Raw genomic sequence first — 21,562 nt, 5'->3', positions numbered from 1 at the left:
GGAGATCAGTATGAAATTGACAGCTTTCCTTGGATATTAACCTCATTGAGGAATTTTCTGTGTGGACAAGAGCTTGAGTATCTAGAACACACAGACCATATACTGGGTATTTAATAAATGATGTACCAGCGACATGGTCTAATACTGATGTGCATACTATTGAAATAAAGAATCTTACAATACCTTCTACTGCAACTAACCACCAGTATTCTAAACCCACATTTTCTCCCCTTTTTGTTTAAATTCTTTGGAAACAATGCCATTAAATCAAAAGGAAGAAGACAACATTAACAGTGCACTAAGGAGAAGATAACTTAAAGAGTTCTGCATATATTTGTCCTACAACCACTTTCTGTTTCCATTTGGAATTTCATAAAATTCTGTTATTATATTCCCAGGCAATAAAATTCCCATGAAAAAAATTTAGCTGGAACACAAATATTTTCTTCATCTACAATATGAGTGAGTTATTGTTACTCTTGGAAATTTAACTTTTGCTGTTTACTTTTAGTTACAACTTCAATATTTTAAATAAAATAAGCAACTGATGTTAAGAATTCTGGGGCAAAGCCTAATAAAAAAACTCCTGTCTTTAGCATTGATAATAGCCAAAGAACTGTGATGTTTAAGGCTTTAGAGCTAGCCTTCCTGTTACCTACAATAAACTCCACAGAGTTTATTTTGTTTATTTAGTGATATATAAGGTTGGTGTGACTTCTGGGATGACTTGAATCCTACAACTTTTTCAGTTTTCATTGGCATTTGTGGGAATCATATACGTGCATCAGTGTCAAGATAAACTCTAAAAGAATTAATCCTTAAATAAGAAGGCACATTTAAAGAGAAACTTCTATCAGTGCATTTTACATGACTATGAAAGATTTTGATTTCATCCACACTCAGCAGGGGTGCCCGTTATTCAAACCATGTGGTATCTGCTTGGTATGCAGGGCATAAATACTGCTGCTGTCAGCATTTGCTTTAAAATCTGATGCAATATATTACAAAGAAGATTTGAACAATCATAACTAAAATTTGTTGGGAAGACTTGAAACAAAGGTTTGAATGAAGTTGAAAACTTATGGAAACAATAAAATCTGAAATGTTATAAAAAGAAACTTAGTATCCACATGGGAACTATTCTACAACAACCTTCTTAGCAAATTTTAATCAGACACGCCTAACAAGAGTAATACAACCAACTTCTATATAAACAAAAACATGCGTACCTTCCAACAAAGGTATTAAATACTGCAGTTTACATTTTTTACAACTACCATATATAGGAATAGTTGGTGCAGTCTGATGGCATTAAACTTAGAGAAAAATGCACAGCCAATTAGCAAAATAGTTTCTGACATATATCTGTTTATCAGGTCATTTTTCACTATTTTCCACTGTGAAATCTATATTTACATTGACATACACACAATGTCATTCTAACAACTTTATTCCATTTACCTTTATTTGGTCTTCTTAAACCTTATGAGAGACTCTTCTGTCTAAAATACATACATTGATAAGCATAACCACCACAACCTAATATTTAAATTTATTTAAAGTTTAACTATCAATGTTGCTCTAATTTGATATTTAGACAGGTCTGTCAGAAGTCATGAAGGAGTTCAGATGAAACAGTTCTTTCCAAAGGAGATCTAAAGATGTACTATAAACTACACAGCTGACACAGGACTTGAAAATAGCGATCTATGTCATAATAAATATTTTATACTGCATAACTTATTGGTCCAGAGGTTTTCAAAGTCTTATGAAAACATTAATATATACAATACAAAATTAAAGAAGTTGTGTTAACAACTTTTTAGAGATGAAGGATCCATGGGGACATTGATCAACATTTTAGAGAAATTGTGACAATAGAAATAAAACCTGAGTCTCTGATCAGGGTATTAAAATGTATACCACTTTGACATTCAGTCTGTGCTTCAAAAGAGTGGTCTTCATCTACACACAAAAAAATCCTTCCTTTCCCACTCAAGTAGTGAAGTCTTCTCTGCCAAGCTTTAGTTGCATTAATTTTAACATATTGAGGGTTAAAAAGTAATGTGGAAGCATAAGGGAACACCTAAATATACAAACATGGAAAGGACTCCAAGAAGGATATTCGAGATAGTAAAACATATTTTGCATTATTTATAGTGATATTAATTAAAGGAAATGAGATCAGCACTGCAGGGTTTGACTAATAAAAACATTGTTTTGCACATTTAAGATTATTAAAAATTTAAGATTAAGATTATTTAAGATTATTTAAGATTACTATTTTACGAAGCAGAAAGGATATTCTTAAGATGAGGTAAAGTCATCTTTCTTATAGGTGTTCTTTAGTCTGCTGTAGACAGCAAACTGATAAGTTCCTAGGCAGACAGACCTGGATCCAGTGTGATTAGTCTTTATTTAAGTATGTTCAGCAGAAGTATTCTAGTATCAGATTAAGACTAGACTTTACTGACAACTATTAATATGTACTCGATTCAGCTTCAAAACAGATTACAGGGCCTCTTGAGATCCTTTCCAAGATAATTTTTATAAAAACAGCAAGATGGGTCTTATTGTTTATATATAAAAAAATACAGAATCACTCTGTGACCACATTGAAATGCTAAATTCTAGCAACAGAAAAGTGTTTTTCACTGACATAAACAAACAGTGAAGAATCAAAGTTTCCTTATGAAGATGAATACAATGAAGTTGAGTCTGAATTGATGACAATCATCATAATTTATATTTCATATCATTACATGTCACCATCAAGTATAGGTTCTATCACAAATCATGAAAATGACTTTTAAGGAACATGTTAGTATTAACCAAGGATAAAGGTTCTGATGACAGGATGCCCAATTATTCTGATGGCAGAAGAAAAATACGTCTGAATTGTGCTTTTGTCACTTTTTCATCTCTTCTTTTTGGCTTTAACACAGCCAATTCTATTTGCCAAGATGGTGATATATCCCTATGGAGACATCCACAAAAGCAATACCTCCAAATAGAGAACTCTAATGTTTTTGTCAGTTTAACCAATGGCAAAGATTCTACAGAAACTTGTCAGTTCCAGTTCTCAACTCTTTCCCTTCCATTTATATGGATTATTTATTATTTCTTAAAGAAAAAAAATTGTTTATTAAAAGGTAATGATGGTGCAATAACAAGAAAACAACAATGTAGTAACAGTAAAGTCAACTGTGCTTTATTCACTGCTTCATTCTCATCATTGGAAGCCAGCTTCCATAACATAAAAGGACTGGCCAGGTGTGGGGATTTTGGGCTTTATTTTAAGAATTATTTTCCCCTCCTACTTTATAGCTAGACTACTGTAATATAGCAAACATTTATTTTTGTGTTAGAGAGATAAATGATGGTATTAGAGCACAAAGTTTCTTAAAGAGCAATGTTGTAGGGACTTCACTGACCACAAAGCGCAGAACCTTCTGTCAGACACGGTACCAGAATGTATAGGCCATGTATTTCTGGCATTAGCTTTCTATTCTTTCTAAAGATGTTAATCCTACCTCATCACAGTTACCCATTTTGCACCAGTAACAAACTTCCTCTCATTTCCTTGCTTTGATGGATCTATGACATCAGTTTTATCCCTAGTAGATGACACCTTGTATTTCAGTACCTCGTTTCTTATTCTGATGGCCACAATAAATCACCTAGAGCTACCTATTATACCGATAAAAAGAAAAAAAATTGAGATGCCATTTCAAAGTTTTTAAAGTATTTCAGAATAATAGTTTGATGAGCTAGAGCATAAAAGTTCAGGCAGGACTTATATCCAGTGGGATTCTGAGGGTATGTGAAGTGGTATGTGGGTACTGGTTAAATTTCCCACTTTCCAGTACCCACACTCAGATAACACACATTTCTAAACATTACCACCCAACACAAATCCCTAAGTATACTTATTAGGCACATATTGGCTAATAATGTGATCTGCATATTCCTCAATCCTGCCATAATTTCCTATTTACAATTACAGATGTTGTTTCAAATCAGGGCCCTCAGGAGCTGGGACAATGGTGGTAGAAGTTATTCTTTAGGTTTTTTTAAATCACAAGAACTGTGAAAAGAGTACAATTGAAGCCATAGTTTGGATATAAATAATGACTCAGACAACTGTTTTTTATTTTCATTTTTGTTTTCACTGACTGAGAATGTAAATTGAACTTTAGTGCTATTGTGCTTTGTTCTCCCTCTCGGTGAAAAAATGTGTTCTGCATTAAATTGCATGGATAAACTCAAACAGCTCCAAATATCACCCTTCAGCTTTTGTATAACACAAGAGCCAAGAAAAGATAGAGAATGTGGTTTTATGACCAACAGATGGTGTAATTGGTATCATAGATGTTTTTATGTCAGGGGGTCGTAGGTTCAGTCTCCATCTGGAGCCTTCTCAGATCTGCTGTGTAGCCCAATGATTAAAGAAGCTATATTGGGTCAAAGACACAACCACCTGCCTGAGGGTAAAAGAATTGCTTTCTTGATCTAGTTGTTATACTACAGTTGCCTCCCATACTACAGTTTTCAAGCCAACCACCGCAGTGGATAATAACAAGGGGACAAAATATTTAACACCAATTTGCTCCTATCCTTTGAGTTTCTCAGGATCTTTTGACACATCTCATAAAAGTAAGTCTTGTCTTGCTTACATGAGTGAAAAGCTATTCTAACTCAGGATGATAAATATTGTAAAGACCAAAACCCAAGGAAAAGAAAACTAGTAGGCTGGATAGACCTTGAGAGATTCAGCATTGTTAAATTGGCCAAAAGGGCTCACACCTCCCAGTCAGAATTACACACACTTGTACCCTGATGATAAAATGCAACATCAGTGCTCAGCACAATTAGTCTTTGCTACAGTTTATGGATTAGGATCAGAATACTAAAAAATGCTCTAATGCTAACAGTGTTAAGTTTGTGTGTGGTTTACCCGGCTAAAGGGTGTACAGACAGATCAAACACAGTAATTTATGCGCACAATGAGATCATCTGTTTACTTCCCTTATGGGGTGAGTATCAGCAGTAATAAATGCGCAAAACCAGTGAAACTGCAGCTTCACTGGAAACCAATACTGCCACTTCTATGAAGCAGGGATTCTACATACTCAGAATTATTACACAGTGCACCAAACTTGCCTGGCATACCTCCTAATTCAGTTGCTCTCTACAGAACTGGTGCCAGCGTGTTTACCTGGTTAACACCAAAAATGAGCAAAATATTTCTGTCTAATTAAAAAACACCTTGCAAATTACTAGTTTAATGAAGTTCTGCCACAAAGAATCATATGACTCTTCACAAACTCTGGATAGCAATACCCCTGTGCTACACAGAAACCCATCCAGGACCTAAATTTTAAAAATAATGACAGAAGCATGAGTAAAATTATTTCATTTATCACATTTCATGTGCTTACACATAAAAGAACAGTAAAGTAATACTCTTTCAGAATGTTAAAATATTCCCTTATATCCTGTTTTAAGGATTCTCCTATGCTAATGATAAACTTGGTCTATATTAGTACTTTAAAATAAGCTTTAACACAAATTAAAAGCTAATATTACATAGACATGTATATTTTCAAAATTGAAACACAATACCTATTATTTTAACTGATTGTAAATACAAAGAAAATAACATGTGATCTCATTACAAGGTTTAAAATTTCTCTTCCCATAGATGACTGAACTGACAGCCTGCTAGATCAGTGTAATCACTCGATAAGAACTTCTCTGGCAAACCTACCCCCCTGATATAGGTTCAATATCACAAACTCAATATCACAAACTTCATCTGTTGATAATACACAAGACTATGTGCTTCTTTTTGCAGATCCATAAACAAAATATACATATGTCTTTTGAAAATACAAAATACACGTCTTTTGAATATACAAAAAACATATATGTCTTTTGAAGATGTGTGTCTTCAAGAAAGCAGTTGCACATGTTTAACCACATTTGCTTCAATGCTAAAAATATGTTTGCATGGGGTGTCATTCACATGAGAAATCTTTGCTGGTACAAAAAAAACTTGAGATGCAGTAAGAGGGGAAAAAAAAAGTGTATTTTCTCTCTCATATCACAAAAATATGCATTTCTATTTATTTTTACTTAACACAAGCAGTGGAATATTTTCCTTTAACACAAAAAAGGAATTCTTTCTGCTGTAGAGCACTCTCCCTCATAGGCTATGATTTGGAGACGATAACAATTGCCACTTCAAAGTAATAATATATATTTCCATTCCAGTCATGTCTATGTAGCTGAGACATTTCAAGTAGAGGCAGGATTTATAAAAATTAGTAAATTTAACTGACCAAAATAACAATACTAGCTGCTGAGTATATTGCTTAGACATTTGAGTGTGGACAAGTGTCATACACATAATCATTCAGCAGCCAAAAAACCAAGCTTATTAATTTAAGCACTTCTGTGTGAATTCATGTAGCCTGTCCTCATGGGTATGTCCTCTTTTTCCAGTCGTCTCCTCAAATGCATCAATACTCTCTTTAAGGTATGATAGACAAACACACAACATTGTGTATTAGCAGTCTAAGGTTCTTCTGAGACTACTCTTGTTGACTGAAAGTAAAGGGCTGTGTCAGTCAGTCTCTTTAGTCACCAATAAGATATTCAAGTGTTAAATAGCTTGGGCATTGTGCAAGTTTCATGCTGCTCAAGAACAGTTCCATAGTAAAGTACACCAAAGGCAAATGCTTTGCTGCCCTTTTATCACCTGTTACAACAAAAAACTCCTTCATCCATGAGTTAGGTCACTAAATATTTCTTCTGTCCTGCTGGCTGCACAAATCTCTTTGGCTAAAGCAGTACACATGTGCTGAACTTTTAGGGTTTTTCCATTTTAACCGAAACTTGTTCAAGCCCTGCCATTTGATACCAAGTTTTTATCTCTGCTCAAAACTGTTAGGAGGTTTTGTCTAGCAGTTTTCAACAGCTTTTGTGGGGTTACACCAGGCTGATGACTGCTCGCTTCTGCGGTTTCTCAAGGTTCCACCTTAGGCCCAGCTCTCTTCAATATCTCCATGAACAACTTGCATTCAGGCTTCAAAGATACACTAAGTGGGAGGAGCTGCCAACTCCCTCGAAGGCAGAAAGACCCTGCAGAGACCTTGACAAATCAGAGGACTGGGCAATCACCAACTGTATGGCATTTAACAAGGAAACATCCTGGATTCTGCTCCAGGGAGAGGTCAACCCTGGATGTACAAACTGGAAAATGGGATGCTGGAAAGGAGTGCCACAGAAAGGCACCTACAGGTCCTTTTTGAGGGCAAGTTGAATGTAAGTTACCTTGCAGCCAGGCAGCCAGGAGGGCCAGCCGTGTCCTGTGGAGCATCAGGCACAGCATCACCAGCTGGGCAAGGGATGGGATTGTCCCGCTCTGCTCTGCTTGGCCTCACCTCGAGTTTTGGGTGTCATAGTACAAAAAGAATACAAAGCTATTAGAGAGTGTCCACAGGAGAGTAATGGAGAAGGTGAAGAGTCTAGAGCAGAAGCTATACAAAGAGCAGCTGAGGTCCCTTGGTCTGTTCAGCCTGGAGGAGACCAAGGGGAGACTTGTAAAAGTGGAAGAGCAAGGGAAGGCACTGATCTCTTCTCTGTGGTGACCAGCAACAGGACCTGAGGGAATGGCCTAAAATTGTATCAAGGGAGGCTTAGACTGGGGTACTTCCTTGAACCAGGGTGGCTGGGGAACAAGCTCCCCAAGGAAGCCGCCACAGCACCAGCCAGACAAGAGTTCAAAAAATATTTGGGCAATGCTCTCAGGCATGTGCTGTGATTCTTGGGCCTGTCCTGTGCAGGTCAAGAAGTTGGACTTAGATGATCTTTGTGGGTCTCATCCAACTCAGGGTATTCTGCGATTCTGTGGTCTCTTTTATTAGCCCAGCATAGAAAATGTATTTATAGAAAGATATATGAATAGTTAATAAATTCCCCTTGATATCACACACCAAATTCTTCCCCCAGGTTGCATAACATACATACAACTTTACTAATTTGGTGGTTTCTTTGTGATGCAGTTGCATCTAATTTTGCCGTGAGGTAAGACACTATTTTATCCTGCAAACAGCTTCTGATTGTGTGACAATTTGCAGTACAAGCTCACCATTCTCCAATGTACATTGTTACTGCCTAGACTTTGAATGGACCAATAATGGGTGAGCAACGATTCTGGAGAAAGAATTGCAGACAGAATTGCAATTCTGCAGACAAAATCTGCTGCAGCTGTACTGCAGCACCTTGAAGTCAACTTACTACTCTTAACCAGCATCTAATGAGCACTTGTGTTTTGTGTTCAAATTGAAGGCTCCTCAAATACTACCAAATTACATCTTTGTAAAAAACACCATCTTCCACCATACACCTCATTACTATGTTTCAATTTTTGACCTGTAATTCCAGCATAATTGACAATGCAGCTGTGATATTCTACCCACACTTAAACTCTATGGTTTCAAATTGGGAAAAATATTAAAATATTCTGTACCTAGAGATGATCATTGACACCTTGAGTATTTGTTTCCACAGAGCTCAACTTACACGTAGCCTTCACCAGCACTATGCACCATGGAAACAGGTCACTGTATTTTCATCAGCATCATCAAATAAATCAAATTAATTTGCACAATCATATTAAAGCAAACACTCTCTACTTGGGTAATTTTCAAGCATCTAGCAATGCATTTAGTGTAGGTGTCTGTCCTGAAAAATGAAGGAAAAAAAGCAGGAAGATGACTGGAAAACAAAAATGCAGGAAATAGCAAAAGCTTAAAGTATTTAAAAGTATTTAAAATTATTTTAGCTTAAACTATTTAAAAGTTCTAATATTTTTAAATCCTTAAACATTTTCAAATTCCTATTCTCAAAATAGCAATCAAGGTTAAACAGTTTTTAAAGTTCAGCAGGTAATGTATTTAAAATTTATTAAAAATTTTTAATAAGCAAATTTTAGTAAAAATATAGTGCCCAGTTCTTTTATCCATAAGGAAGTCAGGAGATTTATTCTTGCAAATGCTGATTACTGTTTAGTAACGGTTCTTTGTATATAGCCTGTCTTTGAAAATCTAAAGCTGGATAAAAAAATAGACCTATAGTATCTCACCAATAAAATATTAAATCAGAAATACCATGGATAGGAATTTCATTATCACTGAGAATTCCTTACTATCAACTGCTTTACAGGCCACTTAAATACTCCCATGTTTCAAGCCTAGAGGTTGCATACCAATGTAAATGAGTATTACTGCCTGTTTTGATCTGTAACTAAAGTGAATGTGAATCTATAACTAAAGTGAATGTGAATTCACTATTGACATTAAGGCAAATCTTAGTACAAGCACATACACAGAACTGAGGCCAGTTTATTAAAAAATATAACCCTGGACAAAGTTAAAACAAAACAAAAAAAAAAATCATCTTTGATCTTTCAATTACCTGTTGAGAACAGCCAATTCTTTGCCTCATTATGTGAAAGAACAGAAAGAGTCCTAACCACTAAAAATTATGAGAGGAATTCAAAGTCACCACTCAGGTTATCAGGAAGTGCTGGTGTTCCATTACCTTTTTCTATCCTCTCAGTCATCAGCTTAACTTGTACTTACTGTCATGCTCATGCACTCTCTCAACAGGTACTGTAACTTTGGTAGTCAACAGCCGGCTTCCTCCAACCAAAATCCAATTTTAATAAGACCAAGTGTGAACAGTTGTTTCCACTTCCTGTTCCAAGTGTCACAGAACAGGAATCAGAATGAGAATTACAGTCACAGAACTACAGAATCCCAGAACAGGCCAAGCTGGAAGGCCTCAAAAGATCATCTGGTCCAACCTTTTGTGAGAAAGGAAGATGAAATTACCCAGCATCCTGTCCACCTACCTCTTGAAAATCTCCCATAATCCATGAGGAGGTGGTTTTCCAGTGATTGACCATTCTCCTCACCATAAAAAGTTATGTCAAGATAAAATTTCCCCATGCAACTTGTACATATCAGGTTCCATGTGACTCACCTTGAGAAACCAGGTCTACTGGTTGGTGGGGTCCATCTGTCAGACAAGAAGAAAAGCATCTTTCTTTGCTCATTAGCTTGCCAAGTTGGTGAAGAGCTGCACCAGGGGAGGTTCAGGTTGGGTATCAGCAAGAATTTCTTCGTGAAAAGGGTTGCCAAACATTGGAACAGACTGCTCAGGGAGGTGGCGGAGTCACCATCCCTGCAGGCATTAAAGAAATGACTAGATGTTGCTCTTAATGCCATGGTCTAGCTGACATGGCAGTGTTTGGTCAAAGGATGTACTTGATCTCAGAGGTCCTTTTCCAACCTTAATGATTCTATTCTATTATATGAATATAATAATGTAATAATGCCCATGTAATCTGTGGATGCCCCATCCCTGGCACTGTTCAAGGCCAGGATGGACAGGGGCTGGAGCAACCTGGTTTAGCAGAAGGGACCCCTGCTCATGGCAGCTGGTATTAAAATTATCTTCAAGGTCCCTTTCAACCCAACTCATTTTATGATTCTATTGCCCTTCCATTCTTCATGGAAGAGTGGCTTTTTATGAAGAGAGCTTCTGCCATCTTTGTAGACACTGTGCAAGAATTGGAAAATTGTCCTCCAGTTTTTCTTTCTTCACAGGGCATATTCTTCAGCCCTTTGGTCATCTTTATGGTCCTCCTTTGGACCTTCTCAATCTGTGCTAGTCCTCCTTGAATTGTGGATATCAGAACAGGAGCACAGTCTGACAAATGCTGATTAGAGTGAGACAATCACTTATTTTTGGCCTACATAAAATGTAAGTCAAGCAGTGGATTACATATTTCCAATTCTACTTAAGCAGTTCCTTTGACTCCAAAACTTACTGGTTTTTGCCAGCTCAGAATCCTCTACTGGAAAACACAACTCCATTATACAAACAGCATACTGAGCTAAGTGGTGACACCTCTAATAGCAGAGGAAAATAGAGAAATCTTACCCATAAAATACGGTAGGCAAAATTGCAGTATTTTATTTTGTAAGTGTCTCAAAGTTGGGGCATATGTGTTCTGAACTCAAGTTTGTTGATACACCAGAAATTCTATTCTGAGTCACAACAAAACTGTAACTGGTGCAGTGTCTAGCTTCCAATAGTGGTTTTCAGCAAGTGTGTGCTACCAAAGTATGAGAAATTGGACATGTAGAAACTGTCCTTCCCTGACAGGAACTCTTCAGCAGATTTAGTAGTTTCTGTGACTACTACTACGCATATTTTGCAATTACCTAGTACACAATGGACAGGAAACCAAAATCTGGAAAATCTATCAACAGCAAGACAGAGTAAGCCCGTTACCTTATTACTATGAAAACTGCCAAAGAACATAAAAACACCAGAAGAAATATTATCCAGACATTTCCTTTTATTAAGACACTGAAACAGTTTAATGTACAAATGCTTTGTGTTAGTTGTAAATATTTCCTCTGTTTAAGCAGCATTTACAGCTCTGTACATTTACATGTGCACTTCTCTAGTCATCTTAAGATGCAAGACACTTTTGTGGTAGCAACTTCATAGATCAGTGAATGCCAACACTCCACAACCCTGTTTAAAATAATAAAGTCCAGATGGAGTGACAGAAAGGAGACAGTACACCATTCTGTGCATTGACTGGGTTCATATTTCAAAAGTGAAAAAAAATAAAATCAAAGTTAGTCAGCCATACGTTTCTTTCTTTCTTAATATCCTCCTTATGCATTTCACCTCCTATACAAAAATAATGATTACTATAATAAACAGAAAAGCCATCTGTAGTTTTTCCTATTAAAACCATGAAACTAAATTATTTTTAAATATTCAAGGAAAATAAATCTCTTTGTTTAAAATATTAATACATATATCATGTAGACATGTTTCTTCAATATAAAATATTTTGAAAGTATAAATTCTTTCCAAATCATTCCAGTCCTCATACACAGTAAAAAATTGGTTTCATCAAGACAATTTCTATAAATGACCAACTTTTTACAGTAAAAATGTCCCTCCTTCTCAACTATCAGTTATTAATAGTCAATTAAATAAAAATTAACAACATTTATTTTTCTTCACTATTTAAAATACTGGATTTATTATCCACTTAGCTGAAACTCTGTTCCAAGTATGTGGCAAAGTGAAATACATAAATTAAATTAAACAAAATTTATTTTCAAAAGATACTTTGAAATTTGGGATAAGGTTCTTGTGTTTGAGTCATCTCACAGTATCCTACTTAAGAGGTTTACACTGAGCTGCCATTCTCATGCCCACATCTGAAGAAATGGATGGAAAAATACCAATTCATCCAAACATAACTACAAAGCAACTAACACAGATTTGTTAATATATTTATCAGCCAAGAGTACTGGGCAGTTAAGCACCTTAACAGGCTTCTGATTTTTCAAATGTCAGAAGTTTAATCAGAATCACCTGCTGCCTCCCTAACCCAAATCAACATTTTCCCCCAGAGCCACCCATTTCTTCATCTGCTTGCCATCACAGAGACATTTATCAAAAAAGTCAAAATGAAGAGGAACCAAATATGCTTAGACTGACCAGGGATATCACTCTCCACCAGTTACATCTCATAAGTGTCTTAATTTCTTATAGAGACCATGCATATAACCTGTCAGTGAAATACACATTACAAGAGCACTGTAGCTGCCATCAACCAAGGTATTCACTTTATTGTGATCTAAATGCTTCTTTCCTATATACTGGTAAACAATAAAAAGGACAAAGGCAGATTTACCAATGTTTTAGTGGTAGGTATGTGTTTGTCAAATTATCAGATGATGGCATCTCTTAGGAACATTCCTGAACTTTTATCTCATCAGAACTACTTAGTCACAGATTTGAAATTGCTAGAAATTTCACTCTGCTTCTACCTTAGTTGTCATCACTTCATTTAAAAGCAAAAATACCCAACACACCAAGAACAAAAATAACAACACAAATCCATGTATCTAAAAATTACTGCTAGTTCTCTAAGCACAAAAAAAATTCCACCCCATTTGCAGACAACCTAAAACAAAATAAGAAAACTAAATATAGATTTTGCAACTTAGGATTTCAATGCCAATGGTTATTTGCTTACTTTCCCAGGCTTATCTTAACTCCAAAACCATTTAATATGCTGCACTGGAATCAAAGTACCTCATTTGTTCCAAATTTATACATCAAAGGCTTGACTTCACTCGAATTTGCAGGTTTCAATTATCCAGCCAAAAATGGCTCAAAAGCTCAAAGCAGAGCCATAACATTTAGTTTCCATTTCTCGCAGTCTCTGAGGGTCTTCAAGATGACTATTCTGCACTTCAGTTCCAGTCTGTAAAATGGGAGTCAGTCTCATTCTGCACATTTTTTTCTCTTCTGAATTGTTGGCTTCACACTGGCTTTTACTCACAGTTAACAGAGAAAACATAAACGTTATTGAAATAGGGATTCTCTTTCACACTGGGATGAAGGTTTTTACTACACATATTGCACAGATAATGCTTTGACTACTACAATTACAATTACAGAAGTGCCCCAACACAACGTCAGGTGTTCTGTCTCAACGTACACAGATGAATAGTTTTGAAAGGCAGGGTAGAAACAGACTCTGTGAACTGGAGGCAGCATAGACTATGCTTACCTAATGTAGAATATTTAACAATATATGGTCGACCATGCTACAAATTCCAATTGTAAGTAAAAATCTGAATCAAACATGATTAACTTTATATTTAACAATGATGTTTCTCAAAAATAGTCCTGTAATCCCTGTTACTAGCAACCAAAAAGGCACACAAGTACAAAACAACTAAGCACATATTAGGCAGAATACAAAAATTTCAGACAGGCGTTCTTAAAGCAAAATTGTGAAATAAAAATCTGTATTTTCTGTTTTATAAAAAGATACGTACTTCCTTACCAGTTTCCTGATTGCAATAAAGTGTCCATATATGTAATGTCCATCTGTGCTTTCTTAAAATCCGACAGGACAACCTCCAACCATTACCTTCAAGTTACTTGGGAATTTTATGTGCACAGATTGACTTGTGTTTCAGCAGTATTGTACCATCTAAATTCTTAGCAGCTATCTGTGAATCTTGCCTTCTAGGTATAGATGTTTACAGAAAAAACTAAGCACACATCATTTTTGTGCTTAAAAGTAGTTCGACTAAGCTAGTATTTAGTTGCTGTTTCAAAACCTTGATTCATTTTCCATGTTGCCTATTACTCCTCTTCAAGACTGGTACAAAGCTCCCTTACTATACTGGAATTACATCAGTTTCACAATTCAGAGGTTTGAATTTAGATATTTTAAAGATAATAGTATGAAAAACCTCACCCAAAATATCAAACACGCATATACTTACATATGGAATGCAAAAAATGAAATAGTATTTGATATGAATTTACTGTCTGGCCAGGCTTTCTTAAAACCTGGTTGCCAAAAATGGTTAGAGAAAGATACATAAACAAAAAGAATTGACGGTCCTCCCTCCTATAATTCAATAATAAATGACATCATATAGCACAAAATTATATCTTAATGTGTTATCCTTTTGGTAATATTAGGAACAGTGTATTTTCATTTGCAAGGTGAGGAGGAATAATTCTTTGAAATTTCTTTGAAGTTCCCACATTCTGAGAAAATGGAGAGAAAACAACACATTTTACATGGTTTGGGGTGAAACGGAATGTTTATACACATTTTTGAGAATGTTTAGGGGTTTGAGGAAATAAATTTAAAACTTTTTATACTAACTTATGAAAGAGTCAAGAAGTCAATAGTGATATCCCATTTTAAGTAATGCAAGTAAATGGTAGAGTTTGAACTGGAACAACACCGTGTCATTCACTAACTCCAAAACTCAGCATTCTTCCCCTCACTACATTTGTATGAGTCTAGAACAATTTTGTTAGTCAGTTTTCAGTGCCATCAGTGGAAGAATCTGGAAGTCACTATACAGTGTAAAACACTTATCCTGATAATGTGGGGAAAGAGGAATCCAAAAACAGCAGTCTAATTCAACACAGACTGTGCAGCTTCCTTAAGAAGTGATGCAGCTTTGTCCAGTTCTTGTTCTGTTTGTTCCACTGTTATCACTACTCGAATACTAGAAAAAGAAAACCAGAACACAGAGAGTAAACTTCACTCCTAGCCTTCCACTTAGAATTGTATTGTACTAATTCCAACACAATAAGATCACCATCTGTAGGGAAATTATTATGAATTCAAATTCAACCAGGAACAAGACATATGACTAAAAAGATGTGATCAAACAACTTTTTGCCCCTGCTCTGCCACCCCACCATACACACTGCAGACATCTCTTATCTTTTTTACCTACAGAGTAAGAGTAATTTTCCTCATGGATATGTGCCTGCTAACAGGCTACATGCTGATCCCCAAGATACAGGTAGTTTTGATACTGTTATTTCATGATACTAGTAACCTGTAACAGTCACTGAAAAGATACCTCAAAACTGGAGCTTCACCTATTTTTCCAAGAAGCAACTATTCAATCCCGTCTACTGAACAGAACTCCATCGCTGTATGGAAAAGAGATGGCCACAGCAAAAAAAAATCAAGTAACATGTTAACTTTCTGCTAACCTGGGTGGAGGAAGACATTTTTCTTCTTTCTCCAGATAACGAGCCTGTGTTAATGCAATACCACTATTCATGCACTACAAATAAAGAAAATACAGCAAGTCAACCTGGGAATTTCTGATGGCATACTCTTTTGATCACCAAATACATATTATTAACTTCTATTAATCTGGTGTCAAGATAAATGCAAGTTGTTTCCCAAATGGAGGTGTTGAAGGTAGTGCAAAATCATCTCTTAATTTCAATACAGCTTTAACACATAAAATAGTTTAAGATGCAGTGCCTTTAGTTTTTACCTCCATGTAATAAGGCAAACATGCCAGATTGATCAGGCATTTAAATAATATTTAAGCATATTTTCAAGGAAGTTAACTTCAAAATTGCATTTTGTAGTGTAGTCTTGTTTACCTGCCACCTGATACATAATGATATAACCACCCTCACTTCCTCACATGGGACAAAAAGAACCAATGTGTATTGAAGAAGGGAAAAATACTACATATAGAATATGAGATTGTTTACACATAGAAAAAGCAAATTCATGGACTCAAAGAAGCAAAAGCTGACCTTAAATGGTTAAAATGCACCTCCAGAACACTCTTACTAACATAGAAGTTGTCTAAGCAACAGTTTTATATACAGATTTGAGCATTAAAATAGATAACAGGAAATAACTATTTCCTGAAGTAAATAGTCTAATATATATTTTTTAATCCAGAGCTACAGACCTAACTATAGGCAGCAAGAAATGGTTAGACGGTGATCTTTAATAAAGCCATATAATCAGCACAGAAACTAAGTTTCTTGCAGCATTCCTGCAAGATCTTTCAACAAGTTACCCAACAAGCCTCCCTACCCTTTCTTCATTATTAACATTCAAAGGTAATGATATATTTTAATTACTATGGTGACACTTACATAATCCACAACTCTTTTGAGTAACTTCACATCATCTTCTCGAGATCCACAGCTCTCCTCTAACTGTAAGTGCAATGCTGGAGAAAAAGATTCTCCCACTACTTTTAAACCAGAAATCCTAAAACAAATAAAAAGCCTTTGATGTACACCCTACTTGAAGACATGCTGAAATTCTAGGTAAGTGTTTTTCCTTTCTAGGTGGTGACAAAAGATGGATATTTCACTTTACTGATACTAATGCAGACAAAACATATGTGCATTTCAGCTTGCATTACATAAAGATAACAAAGTTATCAAAAAAATGTTTTTCTAAGGAGTAAGTATGTGTAACAATACTTACTCATACTTTTGCAAAAAGGATTAATAATCCAGAAATACTTAAAGAGTCCTTGTAAGATGTAAGAGAAAGGTCTGTTAGGCCTATAATTTGCTGATAAAAACCCAGCTAGCTAGGTCAAGTCACCTTTTTATCACTTAAGGGATAAGAAAGAACAAATGTTTTGCTGGGGGTTTTTCAAGATTTATAGTTTTAAATTATTTCCTGTAGAAACTCTTTACAGTATCATCTGTCAGTCAGAAGGCTTTCTAAACTTATAGAACTATAATTGTTCCCTCATCTGTACATAGGAACAGTTGTTAACTGGGTTTCTAGAATTCGACTGAATGACTGACATTTGATTGTCATTGTCCTGACACATCACACACATTTAGGATTGAGTTATTCACCTCCAAAAATCTGCATTCAATATCCAAGCAAGACCTCTGGTCCCCAAAATTAACAGGTCACATAAATGCATATTACCTACCAGGTGTAGTTTTGATTTCTGGACTTTGATAAGCTTGCCTAATACACATTTTAAGAAGATCAAGCTCATTTTATGGTAGTATCATTTCAAAGAAACTAATAATATAATAATCATGTGTTTGAGATTTGTGTGAGTGTTTTTAAAAGTTATTAATTTCTGTAATATGCAACACAAAATTGTTGAGGAAGAATTGCAAAATACAATTGCACAATTACTGCACATTAAATGGCTGTTGAATATCACAGCAATTCCTGTATCTTTTTAGTATCAAGACCTGACAGATAAAAAAGCAGTTAGTCAGTACAGCCATCTTTTAAAACATCATAGTATTAGGAAATCTTAAATGTTATTTTTAAGATAAATTCTAGCCATTTTCTCTGTGCCTCCAGAACAATGGGTACTTTATTGTATTTTAACATTCAAGTCAAATATGTAGGAACACTATGGTATTCAAGGTGATTGAAAGGTGCATTGAGTTGTCTGAAAGAGTATTTGCTAAGCTTCATCCCAAATGCTTTTATTTATTTATTTTATTTTTAAAATGCCCATCAATACTTTGCATCACTGAGAGCTATCACTCTCCCCTAATGATTTTAACGTGTAAGAGATTGCAGCCTTCCTCAAAAGTCTTAAGGTATAATCTCATTTCAAAACCTGTATAGGATTTTAAAAACTTGGACTCTTTTTAGTAGAGCAACAGGGACAGTTGGGAAAGAATAATTTTTCTCCGTTAATACATACACAACTGAGTGTACATATCCCACTCTAAGCATCTGTAAAACCAGAAACAGATTTGTGCAAGAAGAGTTTCTTTAAAGTTCACATTATCAAGGCATAGCCAAATAAAAGCCAAAAAGCCCCAAACCCCACACTTACCCCTGTAAAGCTTTGTGAATCCGTTCACATTTAGCCCGGAGAGTCTGAAAAATGTCTATACACAAAAAACAACAGCAAAAAAAAAACAACACAAAAATCCCAAAACAAAACAGAAAAAAAAAGGGCTTAGATTTCCTGTTTCTACTTTACATTTCTCTAAGATTTCAAATATAGCATTTAGAATCAAACTAAGATATATATATCCAGATATATATCTTATAAGTCTCTTATATATATCTAATAAGTCTCTTTACTACTATTCTTAATGTTCCCAATTCCTATGTCTGCCAGGAAATGACAAGCTTTTAAGTCCTGACAAATGCACTACTTCCCTTTATCTCATTACTCCAGCTGCATATGGAGCTGCTGCTGTTCATGACCATATGGAAGGGATGACATAAACACTTTGTAATGGGACTGAAATGGCAGGTCCAATTTACAAATATCCAGAAATATCTATTGCCGTGCAGACTCCGCTCGTTGAGCCTTTTCCCAATTCACTGCCATTCTTAAAGAGAAAACTGACTCCTGGATTTGCAAATTGTGGCTCTTTTCCTTGATGAAGGCTAACCCTCCACTACACCTAACAGTCCTTTCATTTACTCTTAATTTTTTCTTGATTCTATTTCACTTCATACAACTGATCATGGACTACCCAGTAATTTTTATTTATTTGTCATAAATTAAGTAGGTTTTCTCTGCAGATGTCCTCCAATCTGTTGATGCAAATGAAGGTTAAAACCAAATTCACACACATTTCACAATTTGGCCAATTTTGTCCTCATGTCCTCTCCCAATTCCTTAAAAAAACTCAAAAACCAAAAAACTTCTTTCCCACTAGGTGTTCCAGTGGCAAGGATTTGGCACTGCAGTGGTCTGGCCTCAATTCCCAGTAAGCAAAAAGATTGGCCGGGTTGGATGGAGCCCCTGGTCTAGGTGTCCCTGCCAATGGCAAGGGTGTTGGAAATAGATGATCTTTAAGGGCTTTTCTAGTTGACTCCCAGAGCAGAATCTTCTGTCTGTCAACTTCATAGAAATACACTGTATCTGGTCCTGCAAGTCAAAGGCAGTTTACACCCTGATCGTTCCTGAGATTCTCACCTGAATGCTTAACTAGAGAAGGAAAAAAACCCTAATTATATAGTGCAAGTGGAAAGGAGAGGGTTGCTCTGTCCTGAGGAAATACATTACCATTTGTTTCTATTTAACTTTCTCTTCCTTCATTTGTGCTGAAGGAATATGTTTTTAAGGAAGAGGCAAAGAGGCATACCATTGATTTAAACTGCAGAATAAAAATTTCTTCTTTGCTTTTTAAAAACCATCTGTGTCCATCTTAGCCTCAAATAACTTGCTTATTTTCAGCTAGAAGACAGAAAGGGTGGAAGAAGAAAAGCAGAGTGGGAAATACCATTAAGAAAAAACACGCAGGTAAAATTAATTGGCAAAAGAATAAGAGGACACTAGAGTAATAAGGTGAGGAATCAAAGTAGGGAGAAGTACGAGTTATTAGTTTGGGGTGAAGAAAGACCGAAGGATAACATTTTCCTGAATTAAGTACCTGGATTATCCTCCATAATATTCAGAGCCTCAATAGCAGCAGCAGCTAACAAAGGAGGCAAGGAGGCAGAAAAGCAATAGCCTTGACCAGACAATCGCTATGGGAGAAAAGGAAAAAAAAATTATAATAATGTAGACAATGTTTTAAAAGATAATTCATGTACATATCAAAAACCTTTCCTCCACACCTACAGATACAAGTAAGGACTTAAAAGTAGGTCCCCAATTTATCTACAATATTTCATAGGAACCAGACAGTTTCTGTGTAGAATCAAATACAGCATAAACTTCTATCTCATACATGCAAATGAGTATTAATAATTAACTCTCACATATAAGTAACTAATAGTGCCAGACGATTTATAAAGAGATCTGTCTTACCTGATGGTCAATAATAAAAGATCTTCCACAGCAAAATCCACCAATAGAAGCCAGTGAGTTTTCCATGTTTGCACTAATAAGATCTATATCATCAATCTGTCAGTTAAATTAACAAATTATTAAAAGATGTTTTTGATTTCATCGAGACTACAATTTAATCCATTAAAGATGCATCTTGTTTCATATTACCATGAACACTAGAGAAGATCCACCAAACCATGACATCATAAAATGAAAGTACAACTGACATAAACATTTTAATCAATACAGAAAGGACATTTGAGAAACTGAGATTTATGGATCTGGAAATAAATTGCATATGAACTCTCTCTTCCAGGCACTGCAATGTGAAGAACACAGATAAAACAAATTATTTAGATGCTGGTGGCAATTCCACAATGCAGTCAGTGTGGCGGTGTCCTTTAAGAGTATAAGTAGCCCCACTGTAGTCATTAGGAGGTAGAATGTGATAAAAATTAAGCATAAATCTAATTAAAATAGTCTTAACATTAGAGACCCAATTGTGTTATTTCACTTGTTAGTTGTAAATATTTTCTTTTGCCAGGCTTCAAAAGATTTTGTCTGTAAATGAATTTTATGTAAAAGTCAATTAATTGGAAAGGATTTAACACAGCTAATTAGCTCCTGTCAGCTAATCAGATAGCAGTTGGCATGTATCACAGTAACACTGTTTCCTTTTCTAAATTAAGTTTCTCTTTTCCATGCTTGGTATTAAATGAAAACAACAGGACAAAGCGGAAGACAGAATGAATTTTCTGAATTTGTTGTTTCACTTCCAAGCTGAATACAGACACTGTGAGAATGAAGTGAAACATGCTCCACACTCAAACACTGGCAAACAAAAAGCCTTTCTTCCTTCCTCTCAGCCTAGGAGACTGTAGTAGTAGGCAGCTGCAAGGATACCATTTTGGATTTCTAAAGTACTCCTCAGCTGTATGAACGCCACGAAAAGTAGACCCCTGGAAAAATAGTTTGGCTGAATCTGCTGGCAAAGTACTGTAATAACACCTTTGAAAGAATCATCAGAAGTTTTATCTTATTTTTATCCACTGGAGTAAAAAAAGGCAATAGAGCAAAATAGGATGGCTACATACTGCAAGGGTTTTTCTTATTTACTCCAAGACCTCAAATATTTCTGTGCCAGAGTGACACTTTTAAGTGTAAGTAGCTGGAAGAGACAGTATTCATTATCTCATGGAGAGTCCAAAAAAAGGATAGAATTATGCATTGTAAAAATTCTTTTGTTATCTTCGTCACTAAAGATAAGTAAAACTATTTCAAGTAAGCACATGAAAGACCGCCAAGACCTGAAAGCTAAAAATACTATACTGCTAAAAATACTATATATA

General features: G+C 35.5%; 1 protein-coding gene across 1 annotated transcript in view; it reads right to left on the bottom strand.

Annotated features, from left to right (window-relative positions):
* Positions 1 to 11,417: 11,417 nt before the first annotated feature.
* Positions 11,418 to 21,562, bottom strand: part of SPTLC1 (serine palmitoyltransferase long chain base subunit 1) — a 35,257-nt gene continuing 25,112 nt past the window's right edge. The window contains exons 10-15 of the mRNA XM_041486734.1: positions 20,193 to 20,288; positions 19,813 to 19,909; positions 18,255 to 18,309; positions 16,573 to 16,690; positions 15,658 to 15,731; positions 11,418 to 15,158 (exon numbers count right to left, since the gene is read on the bottom strand). Coding sequence (XP_041342668.1) covers positions 15,065 to 15,158; positions 15,658 to 15,731; positions 16,573 to 16,690; positions 18,255 to 18,309; positions 19,813 to 19,909; positions 20,193 to 20,288 — 534 coding nt within the window. The 3' untranslated portion in view covers positions 11,418 to 15,064. The remainder of the gene's footprint in view (positions 15,159 to 15,657; positions 15,732 to 16,572; positions 16,691 to 18,254; positions 18,310 to 19,812; positions 19,910 to 20,192; positions 20,289 to 21,562) is intronic.

The sequence above is a fragment of the Pyrgilauda ruficollis genome, unplaced genomic scaffold (assembly GCF_017590135.1).
Source record: "Pyrgilauda ruficollis isolate IOZ18807 unplaced genomic scaffold, ASM1759013v1 scaffold78, whole genome shotgun sequence".
Taxonomy (NCBI): Eukaryota; Metazoa; Chordata; class Aves; order Passeriformes; family Passeridae; genus Pyrgilauda; species Pyrgilauda ruficollis.
The sequence above is the reverse complement of the archived record's forward strand: the minus strand, read 5'-3'. Positions and strand labels throughout refer to the sequence as shown.